General features: G+C 31.0%; 2 protein-coding genes across 2 annotated transcripts; one reads left to right on the top strand and one right to left on the bottom strand.

Annotated features, from left to right (window-relative positions):
- The first annotated feature begins 1,719 nt into the window (after positions 1-1,719).
- LOC115725441 (bZIP transcription factor 60) lies at positions 1,720-3,098 on the top strand. Its single transcript, XM_030654959.2, has 3 exons — positions 1,720-2,245; positions 2,433-2,659; positions 2,765-3,098. The coding sequence occupies exons 1-3, from the start codon at positions 1,854-1,856 to the stop codon at positions 3,016-3,018; spliced, it is 873 nt and encodes a 290-aa protein (XP_030510819.1). The 5' UTR covers positions 1,720-1,853; the 3' UTR covers positions 3,019-3,098.
- Positions 3,099-5,885: 2,787 nt separating this feature from the next.
- On the bottom strand, positions 5,886-8,361 carry LOC115725519 (large ribosomal subunit protein uL24c). The gene is made up of 4 exons (XM_030655071.2): positions 8,098-8,361; positions 6,993-7,031; positions 6,587-6,817; positions 5,886-6,321 (listed from the first exon to the last, which is right to left on the bottom strand). Exons 1-4 carry the CDS (start codon positions 8,200-8,202, stop codon positions 6,109-6,111), a joined length of 588 nt encoding a protein of 195 aa, XP_030510931.1. The 5' UTR covers positions 8,203-8,361; the 3' UTR covers positions 5,886-6,108.
- Between the last annotated feature and the right edge of the window lie 6,335 nt (positions 8,362-14,696).

Raw genomic sequence — 14,696 nt, 5'->3', positions numbered from 1 at the left:
TGCCACATCGTGGCAAAAACAGGGGTAAAACAGTTACCACCCCCACTAAATACTCTAACTAATGAAAAAAAAAATATTAAAAAAGCAATTTAAAAAAAAAAAATAGAACAAAAAATCAAAATACAAAAAAACATAAAAATTAAATACAAATAATACTATTAACCTAAAAATTCAAATCTGTTGCACAAAAATAACCGGTTACATTTTATAAGCATCCTCAAAAACTGAATTGCATGCAAATGAAGAAACCCAAAACAAATACCAAAAATAACAAAAATTCCTCTAATCTGGAAAACAGATTCAACACAAAGAAAAAAAAAAAAAAAAAAAAAACCTAGAAAATTCATGAAGATTTAACAAAAATTAACGAGAGAAAAACAAAATCAACACAAACTCAAACTTAAAAAAAAAAAAAAAAAAAAACTAAATAGAACAATGATCAACAACCAAAATAAGAACACATTTTGAAAAAATTAGAAAGAATAAACACCAAAACACCAAACATAACCTAAAAACCCAATCGATCATCCCAAAAACAACAATAAACCCAAGAAAACCCAGCCGATCATGGAAAATCATCAAGAAAAAAAAAAAAAAAAAAGCAGAACAAACATCACAATACCGAACTATAATCACTAAAACTAAAGACATTACAAAAAAATAATGAACAACTGAAAACTTACCTCACTTAAACAAGTAACTGGGCTCCAAAATGACCATAACCGAATAACCCACGGCAGCACTAGTCGAAGCTTGAAAAAACAGCAACAATGGCAGCACTGTCGAAGCTTGAAGACGAAGAACAAGAAAAATATGAAGGAAAAGAATAAACCCTAAGCTGAAACTAAGGGGAAGCGAAGAGAAGCTGAGAGAGAGTAAAAGTGAGAGAAAACCTCTTGCTCAGAATATGAAATGACAATGGGATTGATTGAACTGTAAGAAACAATGAGTACAAAGCTAAGCTATTCCATGCAAATGCTATAAGCTTAAATTTTTTTTTTTTAAAAAAAAAAGAATAAAATATGGGAATTGGGCCAAATATAACAAATATATGGCTTTCATAAAACCCATAAAAAGGAACACAAAACAAAAAGCCCATATGACAAAAGTTTTATTTAAAAATGGCATAAAAAAATAAACAGTAAAATAAATTCTATATTTTGGGTAATTTTTACCATAAAAAATGGGAAACTTACAAAAATACTAGAATTTGGGTTAACTTTTACAAAAATACTGTCACACGGAAATTTTTTCAAAAATACTGTGTTTTTATAAAACACCAGTAAAACACAAAGCAGTATAACTCAAAACAACAGTAGAACACTAGTAAAATACTAGTAGAACACCAGTGAAACTTAACACAATATACTGCAGTATGAAACTTATAAAAAAATACAGTAAAAAAGTAAAAAATACCGTCTGGCAGTATTTTTGTAAAAAAATGGCAAAAGTTAATATACCATGTAAATTTTCCTAAAAAATAATAATAATAAAAAAAACTGAATGTGGGCCTTCTTCGAGAGAAGCCCAAAATCTTCGATGTCCACGTGTAAATCCTGAGCGAGCATTGGTGTCCATCCTTTGCATTTCTATTGGTCCAGTGACATCACCACTTACAAGTGATCCACGTCAGAAGTCTAAACAGAAGCAGCCGTGCACGTGGATTTATCTTCCACGTGTCAGAATATGCTTCCACACCTCCATTCCTTGCTAGCTAAGGCTCACAAACGCGCTTCCTTCCCAAATACCATTAATTTATTAAGTTAAAAACAAAAATGGATTGGCTCATTTTCGTCAATTAGAAAATAGACTAGATTAGCAAACTCTCTTGGAGACCAAAGCATCGTTTGTTGATGGAATTGGGTGATGAATTGATCGAAGGTATCGATTGGGATGCTTTGTTGGAGTGGGAGCCCCCCGTTCTCACTACTGATTCCTCAACTTCTTCACCCTCGTCCGACCCTTCGTCCTGGATCGATGAGATTGAAAACTTGTTGATGAAGGAAGACGATCAGGAGACCACTGATCCCAACCCTGACCACGAAGAAGACAACGAATTTTGTCAAAACTTTCTTGCAGATATACTTGTAGAATCTCCTGCCAACGAATCTGATGAGGTCCACACTGCCGCCGAGAATGATGCCAACGTTTTTAGCGATGGAAATTGTAATTCCGGGGAGGAGGCAGTAGCTACTGAGGCCGACAACCAAGACGCCGATGATCCTGTCTCCAAAAAACGCAGAAGGTACCAGTAATTATGTTCAAGTTACTGAGAGCTTTTGAATTGAGTTACTTTTTGTTTGATTGTGTTAGTCAGATTAGGTTAAAAAAATATATCATTAGGTTTTTTTATTAAAAAAATTATAATAAAGTAAAAGTACTGTGTGTGAATGTACGAAATGAATGAATGAATTAGGGTGGTGTGAATATAGGCAGGTGAGGAATAGAGATGCGGCTGTGAGATCAAGGGAGAGGAAGAAGATGTATGTGAAGGAATTGGAGATGAAAAGCAAATATTTAGAAGGAGAATGCCGAAGATTGGGGCGTTTGCTCCAATTTTGCTATGCAGAGAATCAAGCTTTACGCATTGCGAGTAGTAGTTCTTACGCGTTTGGTGGTTCCACCACAACCAAGCAGGAGTCTGCCGTGCTCTTCTTGGGTATGTATCATCAGCACTTTTTGTTTTCCTTCTTTGGTCTATATTCTTTCCATAATAATATTGTTACAAATTATGAGTGAATGAATTGTTTATGTTTGGTTACAGAATCCCTGCTGTTGGGTTCCCTGCTATGGTTAGTAGTGGGCACCATCACATGCCTGTTTACCCTGCCACTCACCCCTCCTCAACAAAAACTACTACTAAATCAAAATCAAGAACAAGATCTAAGAAAATCAAGAAGTGAGAATTATGGGTTTTCAATTCAATCTTTTGTAAAGAGCAGGAGATGCAAAGCCTCCTGGCCCAAGATGAAATCTCCACCAACCTTTCAATTTCATGCTTCTCTCCAAGTTTTTTAATATGTTCAGTAATATGGAGCGTTACTTAAAATAACTTTTAATTATAATTAGTACAGTATTTGTATCTGTATTTCTTGCTCTGGTTTGGATTATTTTTGTTACTTGCATAGCTAGCTAGTTTAATTATTTAAAATTAAAATTGAGAACCAATTTAAAAAAAATGGAACAGGGCTAAAGATCTTTCTAAATTTGATAGAAAAATCAACTTTTTGTAAAATATGGAAAAATAAACTTCATGTATATATCTTGGATTCTTATAAAAATAAATTCTGCATTAAATAAGTAGTATATTAGTGCTAGAGATTGACACAAATCAAAATTATAAGAAGATAGATCTCTATGGATATGTGTATCACCACCTTACTTGTGAAAGTTAAGATATTGATATAGTATACTATACTGTATATTTCAAAAGAAACAAATTTGTATTGCTTAAATGTGGTTTGTAAATTCACGATTAACCGCTAGCTCAAGTGGCTATAGGTGGGTGTGTGAGTGTTGGAGGTCCTGGGTTCGAGTCCCAGGTAAAACATGATGTAATATATAAACGCTTGAATCAAAAAAAAAATAAATGTGGTTTGTAAATTTTGAAGAGGTAGTTTTACCGCACTATGTTAGTTAGTAATATTTTTTAAAATTTATTAAATTAAGTTCTGTTTGGGAACCATTTTATTTTTTGTTTTTTAAAATTTTACTTAACAAAATTTTGGAGATTCTTCATGATTTTTGATTAATTAATTAAAAAACTGATTTTTTTAATGGTTGCCGAACACTACTTTATATTATATAGAATTTAATGGGAAAATTATAGTAAATGGTTTCAAATCATAGGAGTATGTTAGTTTATGTCTTTTTTTCAAAAAAAATATAGCAAATGGTCCTAAATCATAAGACTATGTTAGTAAATGTCCTTATTTCAATTTATTTTTTATTTTTTTTATTTTTTTAGAATTAGAAACAAATTATTTAAACATTATATCTATATTAGTTTTGTTAAAATCTTTTTTATTTTAAAATTATGTCAATTTTTTTAATTTTTTATGAGTTGTTTTGGGTTGTTGGTATATAGATTTTGTTGTACGGTATATTTTTATTTTGTTGTATGGTATATTATTATTCTTAGATGATATTTATTTTTTATTATGATATGTATAATAGTAGTATATAATTTTATTAGCATAATAAAAATATTTTAATGTATGTATATAATTTTATTGCCATGCTACATATATTTAATTATTATTTTTATATTTTTGATTGTGTGATTAGTTATTTTAAATAATATTTAATTAATTTTTATTTTATTATATACAATGGTCATGGTATATATATATTTTAATTGTGGTATATAATTTGGTTCGTATAGTATACATACATATATATATGTATTAGTAATCTATATTTTTATTATTATTATTTTTTGTATGTATGTTTTAGTGTATGGTATATTTTTTGTTATACGGTATATAATTTTTTTAAATAATATTTAAGTTTTATTTTCTATTGTACTTTTGTTGACATGATATATAATTTTATTAGCATCCTATATATTTTTATTTTTATTTGTTGTTATTATTATATATATTTTATTGTAAGGTATATATTTTATGTTATATGGTATATAAGTTTTATTGTATAGTATATCATTTTATTTTAGATAATGCATGTTTAGTTTTTATTTTAGTATACATAAAGGTGATATATAATTTTGTTAATATGATATATATAATTTTTTTTTAATAATATTATATTATTTTGTTTTATTTTTTATTGTGGGTATATGATTTTTATTGTCTATAATATATTATTTATATTTAATATGATATTTAGTTTCTGTTTTATTGTATATAAATTTTTTTGTATGTATTTATATTTTAATGGTGATATATATAATTTTGTTAGCATGATATATATATTTTTTGAGTATTAATTTAGTATTGTTATAATTTCTTTGTGGTATATAATTTTATTAATACGGTATATTAATTTTCTGTACTATGATATATCTAATACTGCTGTATATATTTAAATGATCTAATATATTTATTTATTTTTGTTACAATATAATAATATGCAATACTAAAAAAATTATGTAACTTAATTTTGTTATTATATATATTTTGTGATAAATCTATTATTTATAATTTTTATTAGCTAATTTATTAGATTTAACCATTTTCTTAATTTTTTTTAAAAGTGAACATTTACTAACTTAGTTACCAAATTTAGGGTCATTTTACATCTCAACCCAATTTAATATTTAATTGGAACAACATCAAACCGAATAATATTTAATTGCCAATGCTATCAACTTTAAACCCAGGATTTCGTCATTCGATTCCAGTACTCTTATGGCACGTTTACTATACAGTAATCAGAATCGGAATAAATTAATGGAGAAATGTAACGGAATAAATGAAAAATAATCGGAATCAATATTTGTAATATGTTGTTTACTAAAATTTTTTAGAAATGGAATAGTTGTGATTTATCTTGTTTACTTTATTAGGAAACGTAATCGGAATGCTTAAATTGATTAAATTGCCCTTTTGAGTTAAACTATATTATATGGTAGTTATTTTGCAAGACATATTTTAAAGGACAAAATTGTCATTATATATTTAATATTAAAAAATAAAATAAAAATAATAAAAATCCATTACCCTTAATGGCATTCCTTACAAAATTGGTGGGAGAAGTTCTCCCTTTCTTTTCTCCCTTATTTAATCAACTTCTCCCTTTCCTGATTTTAATAATGCAAGTAAACAAATGTAAGTGAATGATTACCTTACTACTGATTTCCATTACTTATTAGTAAACATGCCAGCAATAAGTTAGGAAAAAGCAAAAGAAACTGTATGCACAGGTTTCGTGAGCAATGGCATCATTAACTGTAATGTAGAGAACCGAAATGAGTTCAACTTGCGCTCCCCATATTCTAGTTTGCAATAAAATACAGCCAAACACAGACAGACTAAGCAAAACTATTACTTTATAGCAACAATGAAAAGAGGGAAAAAAAAAGAAGAATAAATAAGTAGAATTACAAACAGAAAAAAGCTACATTACTGGTGAAATAACCATGAATGCCTATGAAGCACCCCCAGCAGCAGCAGCTAATTCAGTCTTCTTCTTTCCTTCCATGAGTTCCTTCAACCTTTCCTCAGTATCAATTATTTCACCGGTTTTTATGAGATATCGAACTCGTTTCCCATTTTCAAGGGTTTTATGGCCAACTCTGCTTGCTACTTCCTTTTCTTTCGAGTACAGCATCACATTGGAGCTATGGATGGGTGCTTCAATCTAGAAATACCAGAAATGAAACGCAAAATTCAAGGACAACTATAATACATAACAAACATATCAATGAACAAATTTAAGGTTGTCCAAATTTCAAATTCTCATACATACTTGAGATGGACATCACCAATTTTCCTGAAGGAGCAAAAGAGCTCTAACTAAATACTTGTTTTCACTTGTAAACAATATGCAGTAGATTTCATTTATGCATGACATGTAGAACTAAAAAGAAATTACTAATTTCAAGTTTATGAGATTGAAAATTAACCTTGATTATTTGTCCTGGTTCACCCTCTTCTCTGCTCTTCACATGTTTCGTCTTTAAGTTAATCTCTGATATTACCACTGTACTATTATGCTTGAAGATCTTGGTTATCTCTCCAATTTTTCCCTTGTCACGTCCAGATATTACTTTCACTGTATCACCAACCTTAACATGCATTTTTTGTAAGACAGGAAGACTGTTTGGCTTACACTCCTTCCGCTCCCATCGCTTAAGCTGTGAACAAGAACAAAGCATTTTTATGTCAAGTGAATGATCATATCAAGATTTTTATCATTCTTTTTTTATTTGATCATATAAGATTATTAATAATCACTATCCGGATTATCTCATAATTCTCACTCACTCTTAGTCTTTCATTTCCTTATGTCTATTATATTTTGAAACTAACCTTTGCGGAAATGAGACATGGCTTCTCTGTTGACTTAATCTGGCAACAGAAACAAGTGAAATTTGTCAGAAAATCATGTGTTAATATTACAGTTCTAGCAACAATAAATCTGTTGACATAATAAAACATTTCAGAACAAAAGTAATAACCCCAAGGAAGAAACAATTCACTTGACCAACTTGCTAGCACAGAAAAACCTAAAAGTAACAAGTTATGACCATCGAATCGGTATAAAAGGTGCAATAAAGTTGCGAAACCGAAGCTTTACTGTTACAATTCTCACTTCGATCTCCAGCAGGCATTACTAGACAAGAAATCTGGAAAATTATAGAGCTGTATACAAGCAGGATGAATGCTGGCATTTCTGAGCTGAAGAGCGGAAAAAATTAACTAGCTAAACAACCGACTATCGATATACATTCTCACTAGCTGAATATACAATGTATATCTTATATCTATCTAATTACCAGTAAAGCAGGTACTAGCTCCTTTCATAGCTTAAGTTTGGTTATTCCTTGTAAAACTACCTAACACTATGCTGGAGTTTCCATTTCTTCCAAGGATTATAGGGACACAGTAAGTTTTATAAAACAAAAAACAAAATGTTGGTCCATCAATGTAGTTTTCAATTAAAACAAGACAAAGAAAACTAATCATTTAACGGCACCAACAGAGGCACCATATCTACAATACTCACTCCATTGGCAACCTCATGTAAAGATACAGCCGTTGGACCCAAAACTTCCACCCAAGAAATTAGAAACAACATTTCTAGTCTCACTACTTGAGCTGAGTTTTCACTTCACTATATTATATATAGAAACTATAGTTTTATCTTCTCCTTCACTACAAAAATGAAAAACCCATTTGAAAATAATTATCAATGGAACAAAGAGAAAACATAGCAAAGGGAGAAATTTACAAACACTATCACAATGTAATTCAGTAAATAACGAAATAATTGCGAAAGATGAGTTGGCAGAGTCCAATTCGAGCCTGACCCATTACAATGTTACTGATAAGGAACTCAATTGACCATAAAAATGGGGAGGAAGAAAAGTTGAAAGGAGATGAATCAAGGACTGGGAAAGAAAGCTACACTTACTGGCACAAGACAGAGAGTGGCTGGGGAGAGACGTTGTCCCAAGAAGGAATTGGAGGTTAGGGAAAAAGAGGTCATGGAGCTTTGCAGTGCAGCCATGGCTGCCATCGTCGTTGTTTCTTTGGTTCGGATTCTCAGAGTCTTCGCCTTGTTATCTCTTCTTCCACTTCCCCCACGCTCGTTCTTTCGAACTGATATCTGATAATATGGATAATGATAGAACGGAGGGGAAAAGGGGAAAATTACAAGAAAGAAAGTATTTGAGCAAACTTCTTGCCAAAAAAAAGAAAAGAAAAGTATTTGGGCAAACGACGTCGTAGCCACGTTAAACAACGACGTGTCGTTTATGCTCTTAATTATTTTAATATTTTGTAAGAATTTTTTTTGTTTTTCATTTGAGGAAGATTATAATTAAAAATTATAAATAATTAATTTTTGTTTTCAAACTTTTAATTTTTCTATAAAAATAAAAATAGTTTTTACAGAATAAATTTTTACTTTTCTAACTAGAAAATAAAAACTATTGAAAGTGTTCTCTAAAAATTTCTTACATAGTGGTATCTGCTTTTCCAGATTGATGACGTGTACAATACCAATACCGAATATCAGTCAAAGCAGGCCCATTCATGGGCCAATTAAGTTAATACATCATCCAATGAGCAGAGTCAAGTTATGACTTCGAATCTGGGTGTAAGTCCAGCTTACATATGCGACAAGGCTTGATCACTTTGGTTGGGGAAATGTGGTTTCGCCTTTTGGCGAAAGGTCCATCAGGATTAATTCGAATACCCTCATGGGTAAAATCTGGATACATACAATTGAAGAGACGTCTAGAAGCCTCTGGATATCATCTTATGTGGCATCCTCCAAACACAGGGCCCCACTATGCCAGGGGTTCATCCCCTATGTCAGACTCAGGGAGTGCGCGCATCGCCAAAAAAATTATATTTTTGTCCAACGCCATATTCTCATACATTCTCGGTATCAACACGGTTGTGTACGACACCTGGCATCACCAAACAGTTCACATGTTGAGATTTTGTGCCTTAAATAAAAATCATTTCAATGTAATCTTATTTACTAATTAATAAAACTTCAAAAATCATTTTATGTTGCATGGTTCACATGATTACTTTCGTGATTATATGTTTAATATATAAATTCTATTAAAAATCCTGAATATATAGTTACTTATGATTATAGTATTGTCTACATTGTGGAAAATAATCATGATTATATGCTTCGAACTATTTAGTCCCACAATTTATCAGTGCATTGGATTCACACTGACTTGATAATCAACGATATAGTTTACTTACACTTGTATAAGTAGAATGTCTTTTCCATTGCATTAGTAAAGTGAACTTGTATCGGATGTATCGGGTATATATTGGACTGGACCGATATTGATAGTGAAAAAGATATTAATGTTATGTCTTTCTAAGTCAAAGTCACTTAGTTGATCTTAGGTCAATTGATCTCAATCTTGACATGGTTAAGTTCTAGCTTAATTGTTCTATATGGGTTCTTTGACTTGTTCGTTACCCGCTTACCTGTAGGACTAGCCCATACTTACTTCTTAGAAATTCGATAGAGCAATTGATTGGGAGAGTTAAAATGATAGTTTCCTCTGAGCTTGACTAAATGTGATAAATGATAAAGCGCTAATTTCAGTAATTCATTAGTTTATTGAAATATTATTTACAAGTAGCCAAGTGTTTTAAAGATAAAATACATTGAAGAGTAAAATGATAAATTTATCCCTACTCAGTGTAAACTTTCTATAGAGGATCAATGATTGTTTATGTTTTCCAAATTTTATCCACCTGACATGGCATGTCCATGTAAGCCAAGACAGAGTACATGTGGAATACAACCCTCCCAATAGTAAGACAGGGTCTTCATACAAGATATAGTGAAACTGTTGGAATTATTTTACCATGATCTAGATTTACTACCAAGTATGTTTGATTAACATCTTAATATGAATTCTAAAACAATGAAATAAACACATAAGAGTTTAAGAAAACCTTACATTGGGTGCAGTGGAATATAATGACTCCTTCCATTCAGATCTCTAGCCCTTGATTCCTTTCTGTAGCAGAGCATAATCAAGATCTGAATCTGGATCTCCTTCTCTCCTTCTTTGATGCTCATTTCCATAGTCTTACATACTATGATTGAGGTACAACTTGATGTGTGTGGGCACTACTCTATCACTCAAGGGAATTTCGAAATAGAGAAGAAAAGAGAGAGGAAAGTGGTGCTCAGGAATTCTCTCTGAAAAGAATGAGATCAATTGTGTGTTGTTTCCTGAAGCCATTACTTTCTATTTATAGAATGCCCTCTAGGTTTAGGTTAGAATTGTATGGCATTAAAATAATGAAAAAAATAAAATGGTAAAGGGCTTTGCATAGTGGGCGGGCAGAATAGGAAATTGGGCCTCACTTTGCAACTTTCCCATTTTGTTATTTTTCATTCCCATTTTTTCAAAAATGCCAATTTTCCAATTTAACCTTTTAAATGCCAATTATAATTATTTAATAACTTAAAAATATTTATTAAATAATATTGCTATTTAATATATTTATTAATTTAGACATATAAAGTATCTTAATTAATAAATAAACTTAGAATCTCTTTTCTTTACAATTTCGCCCTTGCTTAGTGAAAATTCATAAAGTAGACATAGTCTAACTTTAGAATTATAATTGATTAATTAAAATCAATTAACTGAGTCTTACAAGAAGTATGGTCTTAACTAGTATGGGGACCATGAGTCTATATAACCGAGCTTCCAATAAGTTGAACCGAATTTACCAAGTAAATTCCCTAACTTATTAATTCCTTATTGAATGCACACTTAGAACTTGGAATTGCACTCTCAGTCATATAGAACGCTCTATATGTTCCATGATATAGACACGTCATTAGTTATCCATTGTTATAATCCTAATGTGATCAATGATCCTCTATATAGATGATTTACACTGTAAAGGGATTAAATTACTGTAACACCCTACAATGTATTTTATCCTTAAAACACTTAACCCTGTATAAACAATATTTCAACTAAGTGAAACGAGTACTCCACCATTTATTTTCGTTTGGTTAAGCTCGAAGGAAATCATCATTTACTTTCTATTCGCCAGATAGAAGCTATAGATTCCATATTTATGTTAACGCTCCCACTCAATTACACTATCGTGTTCCCAAAATGTACGTATCACCCTGACGCAAAAGTAGGCTTAACTAACAAATCAAAGAACACGAATAACACTCTTGAGATTGAAACTAATCATATCAGGATTAAGATCATTTGATCTAGGATCAACAGGTGATATTGAATTGAATAGATATTACGATAAATTCTAATATATCTAATCAAAGTTCAGTATCGGTCCCTTCCGATGTATACTCCATACATCCAATACTGGTAAACTTTGTCAATGTCCTGGAAAGGACATAACACTTTTCCAAGGTGTAAGAATACCTATCGCTGATTATACCATGTCAGTCTAAATCTAGTGTTCTGACAAATTAGAGAATAAACTTTCGAACATATAATTAAGATTATATTCCACTGTGCTGACAACACTATAATCATTAACAAATTCATATGTTCTGGACTTAAATGGAATTCATACATTATATATATAATCATGAAATAAATCATGTGAACCATGCAACATAAAATGTTATTTATGATCTTTATTAATAAGTAAATCTGATTATATTAAAATGGGTTTTATTTAGGGCACAAAACCCAATAAACTCCCACTTGCACTAATATAAAACAAAATGTACATTTCAAATAATTTCAACACCTTGATATACAAATCAAGTGTAATAGTAGTAAACTCCTCGTAATAGGATCTGACAGGTTGAATTAAACACAACCTATTCTCCACCATTACTCTTCCTTAATCACAAAATCCTTGATAATGTGAAATTCCTCTCTATATGTATACTCTCTTGGGATACTGGATTCTATACTTTTGGCAACTACTTCTTGGTTATTCAGGAAGTAACACTAGTAGTTAAGGCAAGTTGGAACGGTGCCACAAATGTATAGAACTTTCCTTAGACTGGATAAGTACCTTTCCTGCAACTTTAACATTCAGTCTCTTTCTGGTAGACTAAGAAACTTCAGATAGCTTTTTACACTTCTCCAAAATCACTACTCCACCCCCAGAGTAATCACCATTTTATCAGCAGATTTTCTAGCACAAAGGCAAGTCTTAAAATCTGATGTGGTGTAGTCTAAGAGTTTTAAACACACCCTTATTGACTAACATATAGTTCCTCTTCTTAATCTTAAGATTTACTTGATTGTCTTCCAATGTTCCTCTCCTGGATTCATCTGATACCTACTCATTACTCCCACTCAACAGCAGGTGTCTGGTCTAAGGCATACTAAAGCATATCTGAGACCTCTCACTGTTGATTTAAGAAATTCTTTCATGGCTTTATCTTTTCTGGAATAGTTGAGACTTTTCCTTAGATAAATAAAATCTATGCTTATAAGTTGTGCAGCTTCTATAGATTTCCATTGGAAAGAAAATGCTTCAGCATCTTATTAAAGTAAGTTGCTTGCATTAGAGTAAGTAATTACCAGGTATACCACAAGCCATAAGTTTAGCTAAACTCAAACCTATAATACTAGGAACAGGAAGTTTTGTTAAGTCCATTGAATAGACTTATTAACAAAAATTTACTTTTATGTCCTTGTAATAGAAAACTTAAGGTTATTCCATGTGAATGGATCAAACCATAGTTCTATTAGCTTTCTTCTTAGTTTCTTATCTTGACAATCCATTACTTGTTTAAACTCACAATGGATTTTAATCACTAGTGTCTTCCAAGTCATAAGAAGGTGAGTTCCTAAAAACTCTCCCACTACGACAAGGTACCGTGAATTATGTCTAAGAAAACTAAATGGTATTGACCTCTTCGGTTGTGTCAAGGCAACAGAGGCAGTGGGATCATCATATGTCAAATAAGATGATAGAACACTTTTGGAATCAATAAAAAAATATCTCCTTTATTTGCTACTTTATTTTCAGACTTAGTCATTTTCTTAGAAAATTAGTATTTGTTTAAACGAACACTTTCTTATCTGATGACTATGGGATGGTCCACCCCTAATCATTTAGAATAGCTAACAAACATGCAAACCAGGGTTAGCATCTAGTAATGATTTACATTAAGTATACAACCATTGCATCATTCTGAAATTATATTACCATAGAAGGATTTAGGCAACGACTAGTAACTAACTATCAATATGCAAATTGAATTTCTGGGGAGGTAAGTTTGGATATAATTCAAAAATCAAATTAATGATCTTTGAACTGCATATCTACTAACTTTTTCTCCACCCCTATCAGTTCGCAAGATCTTTAACCACTTACCTTAATGGTTTATCACCATTGTTAGAAATTCATGAAATTTTTCAAACATTTCAAATTTCTTTTTGCATAAGGTAAAATCTAGAGTGATCGTTTTAAGAATACAATGAAAACTCATATCCACCCCTGAATGTACATCCATCTACGAATGAGATGAACTTAATTTCAGTGGATATAGGCATATTAACTCTTTGCAGAGAATGATCTTGTCAAAACCACTATGAACAAGATACAAATGTCATAGATTTATAAAATATGTGGTTGTATCTTTTGATGACTTAAGTTTAGTTACATCAAAGAGTTCTTAGAATAGTGCAAGTGGATTCTGGTCACAGAATACTCAACTCATACAGTTTGAATCCGTTGATAGAAAATGGTTATTAAACACTTGTGAAAGTGTAATTGTATTATGAGTAATTCTTTCTTGGACCACCACTACTAATTTAACTCTAAGTTGATTTGCCCATACAAGTAGGAGATTTCTAAGATTGAGGATTTATATCATTTTGGGATAGAATTTCAGGAATATAATCATATTCATCATTTAATTTCTTAAGAGAAAATATAGAATGGCTTTATATGATTTATAGACCATTCATCCAATGATATGTCGTTGAGCTAATTCGAAATGAATAAGCTAAGAGGAATTAGGATAATTTCGTTTTAAATAAGAATCCAACGATGCTCCGATTGGCGAGAGTCAAGGTAATCTTATTTATACAATCTTCTTGTTTCATATTGTAAAATACTAGTCTAAGGTGTCATCAATTGATGAACAGCTAGATGTTGCATATACAATATTTATCTTTCGAGATCTAACACTATTATGTTTGTCTAATGGTGAAAATCCATTAGGGATTTATCTCATTAGAAAAACAAACCAAGTTAGACCAACAATGAAGATTCGAAATTAAATTACAATTTAATAACAGAAAATAACATGGTTCAATATAAATTCATACACAATTCAGAAATTATTAAACATATAGCAAGTAGGAATGACAAGTGAAAATACTAAAACATACAATCCTAAATAATTTTCAAGGTCTTCAACAAACTGATATCAGTGTCCCGTTTAGGCGAGAGTCAGTGATACCATCCATTGAATAGAGTTGTCAGCTCATCTAAAATGATAAACATTCTAGCAACCTTTTATTCGATCAAGATTGGAATCCACGTTGTCCCGTTTAG

Source organism: Cannabis sativa, chromosome 6 (genome assembly GCF_029168945.1).
Source record: "Cannabis sativa cultivar Pink pepper isolate KNU-18-1 chromosome 6, ASM2916894v1, whole genome shotgun sequence".
Lineage (NCBI taxonomy): Eukaryota > Viridiplantae > Streptophyta > Magnoliopsida > Rosales > Cannabaceae > Cannabis > Cannabis sativa.
Note: the sequence above shows the minus strand (reverse complement) of the source record. Positions and strands in the feature narration are given on the sequence as shown.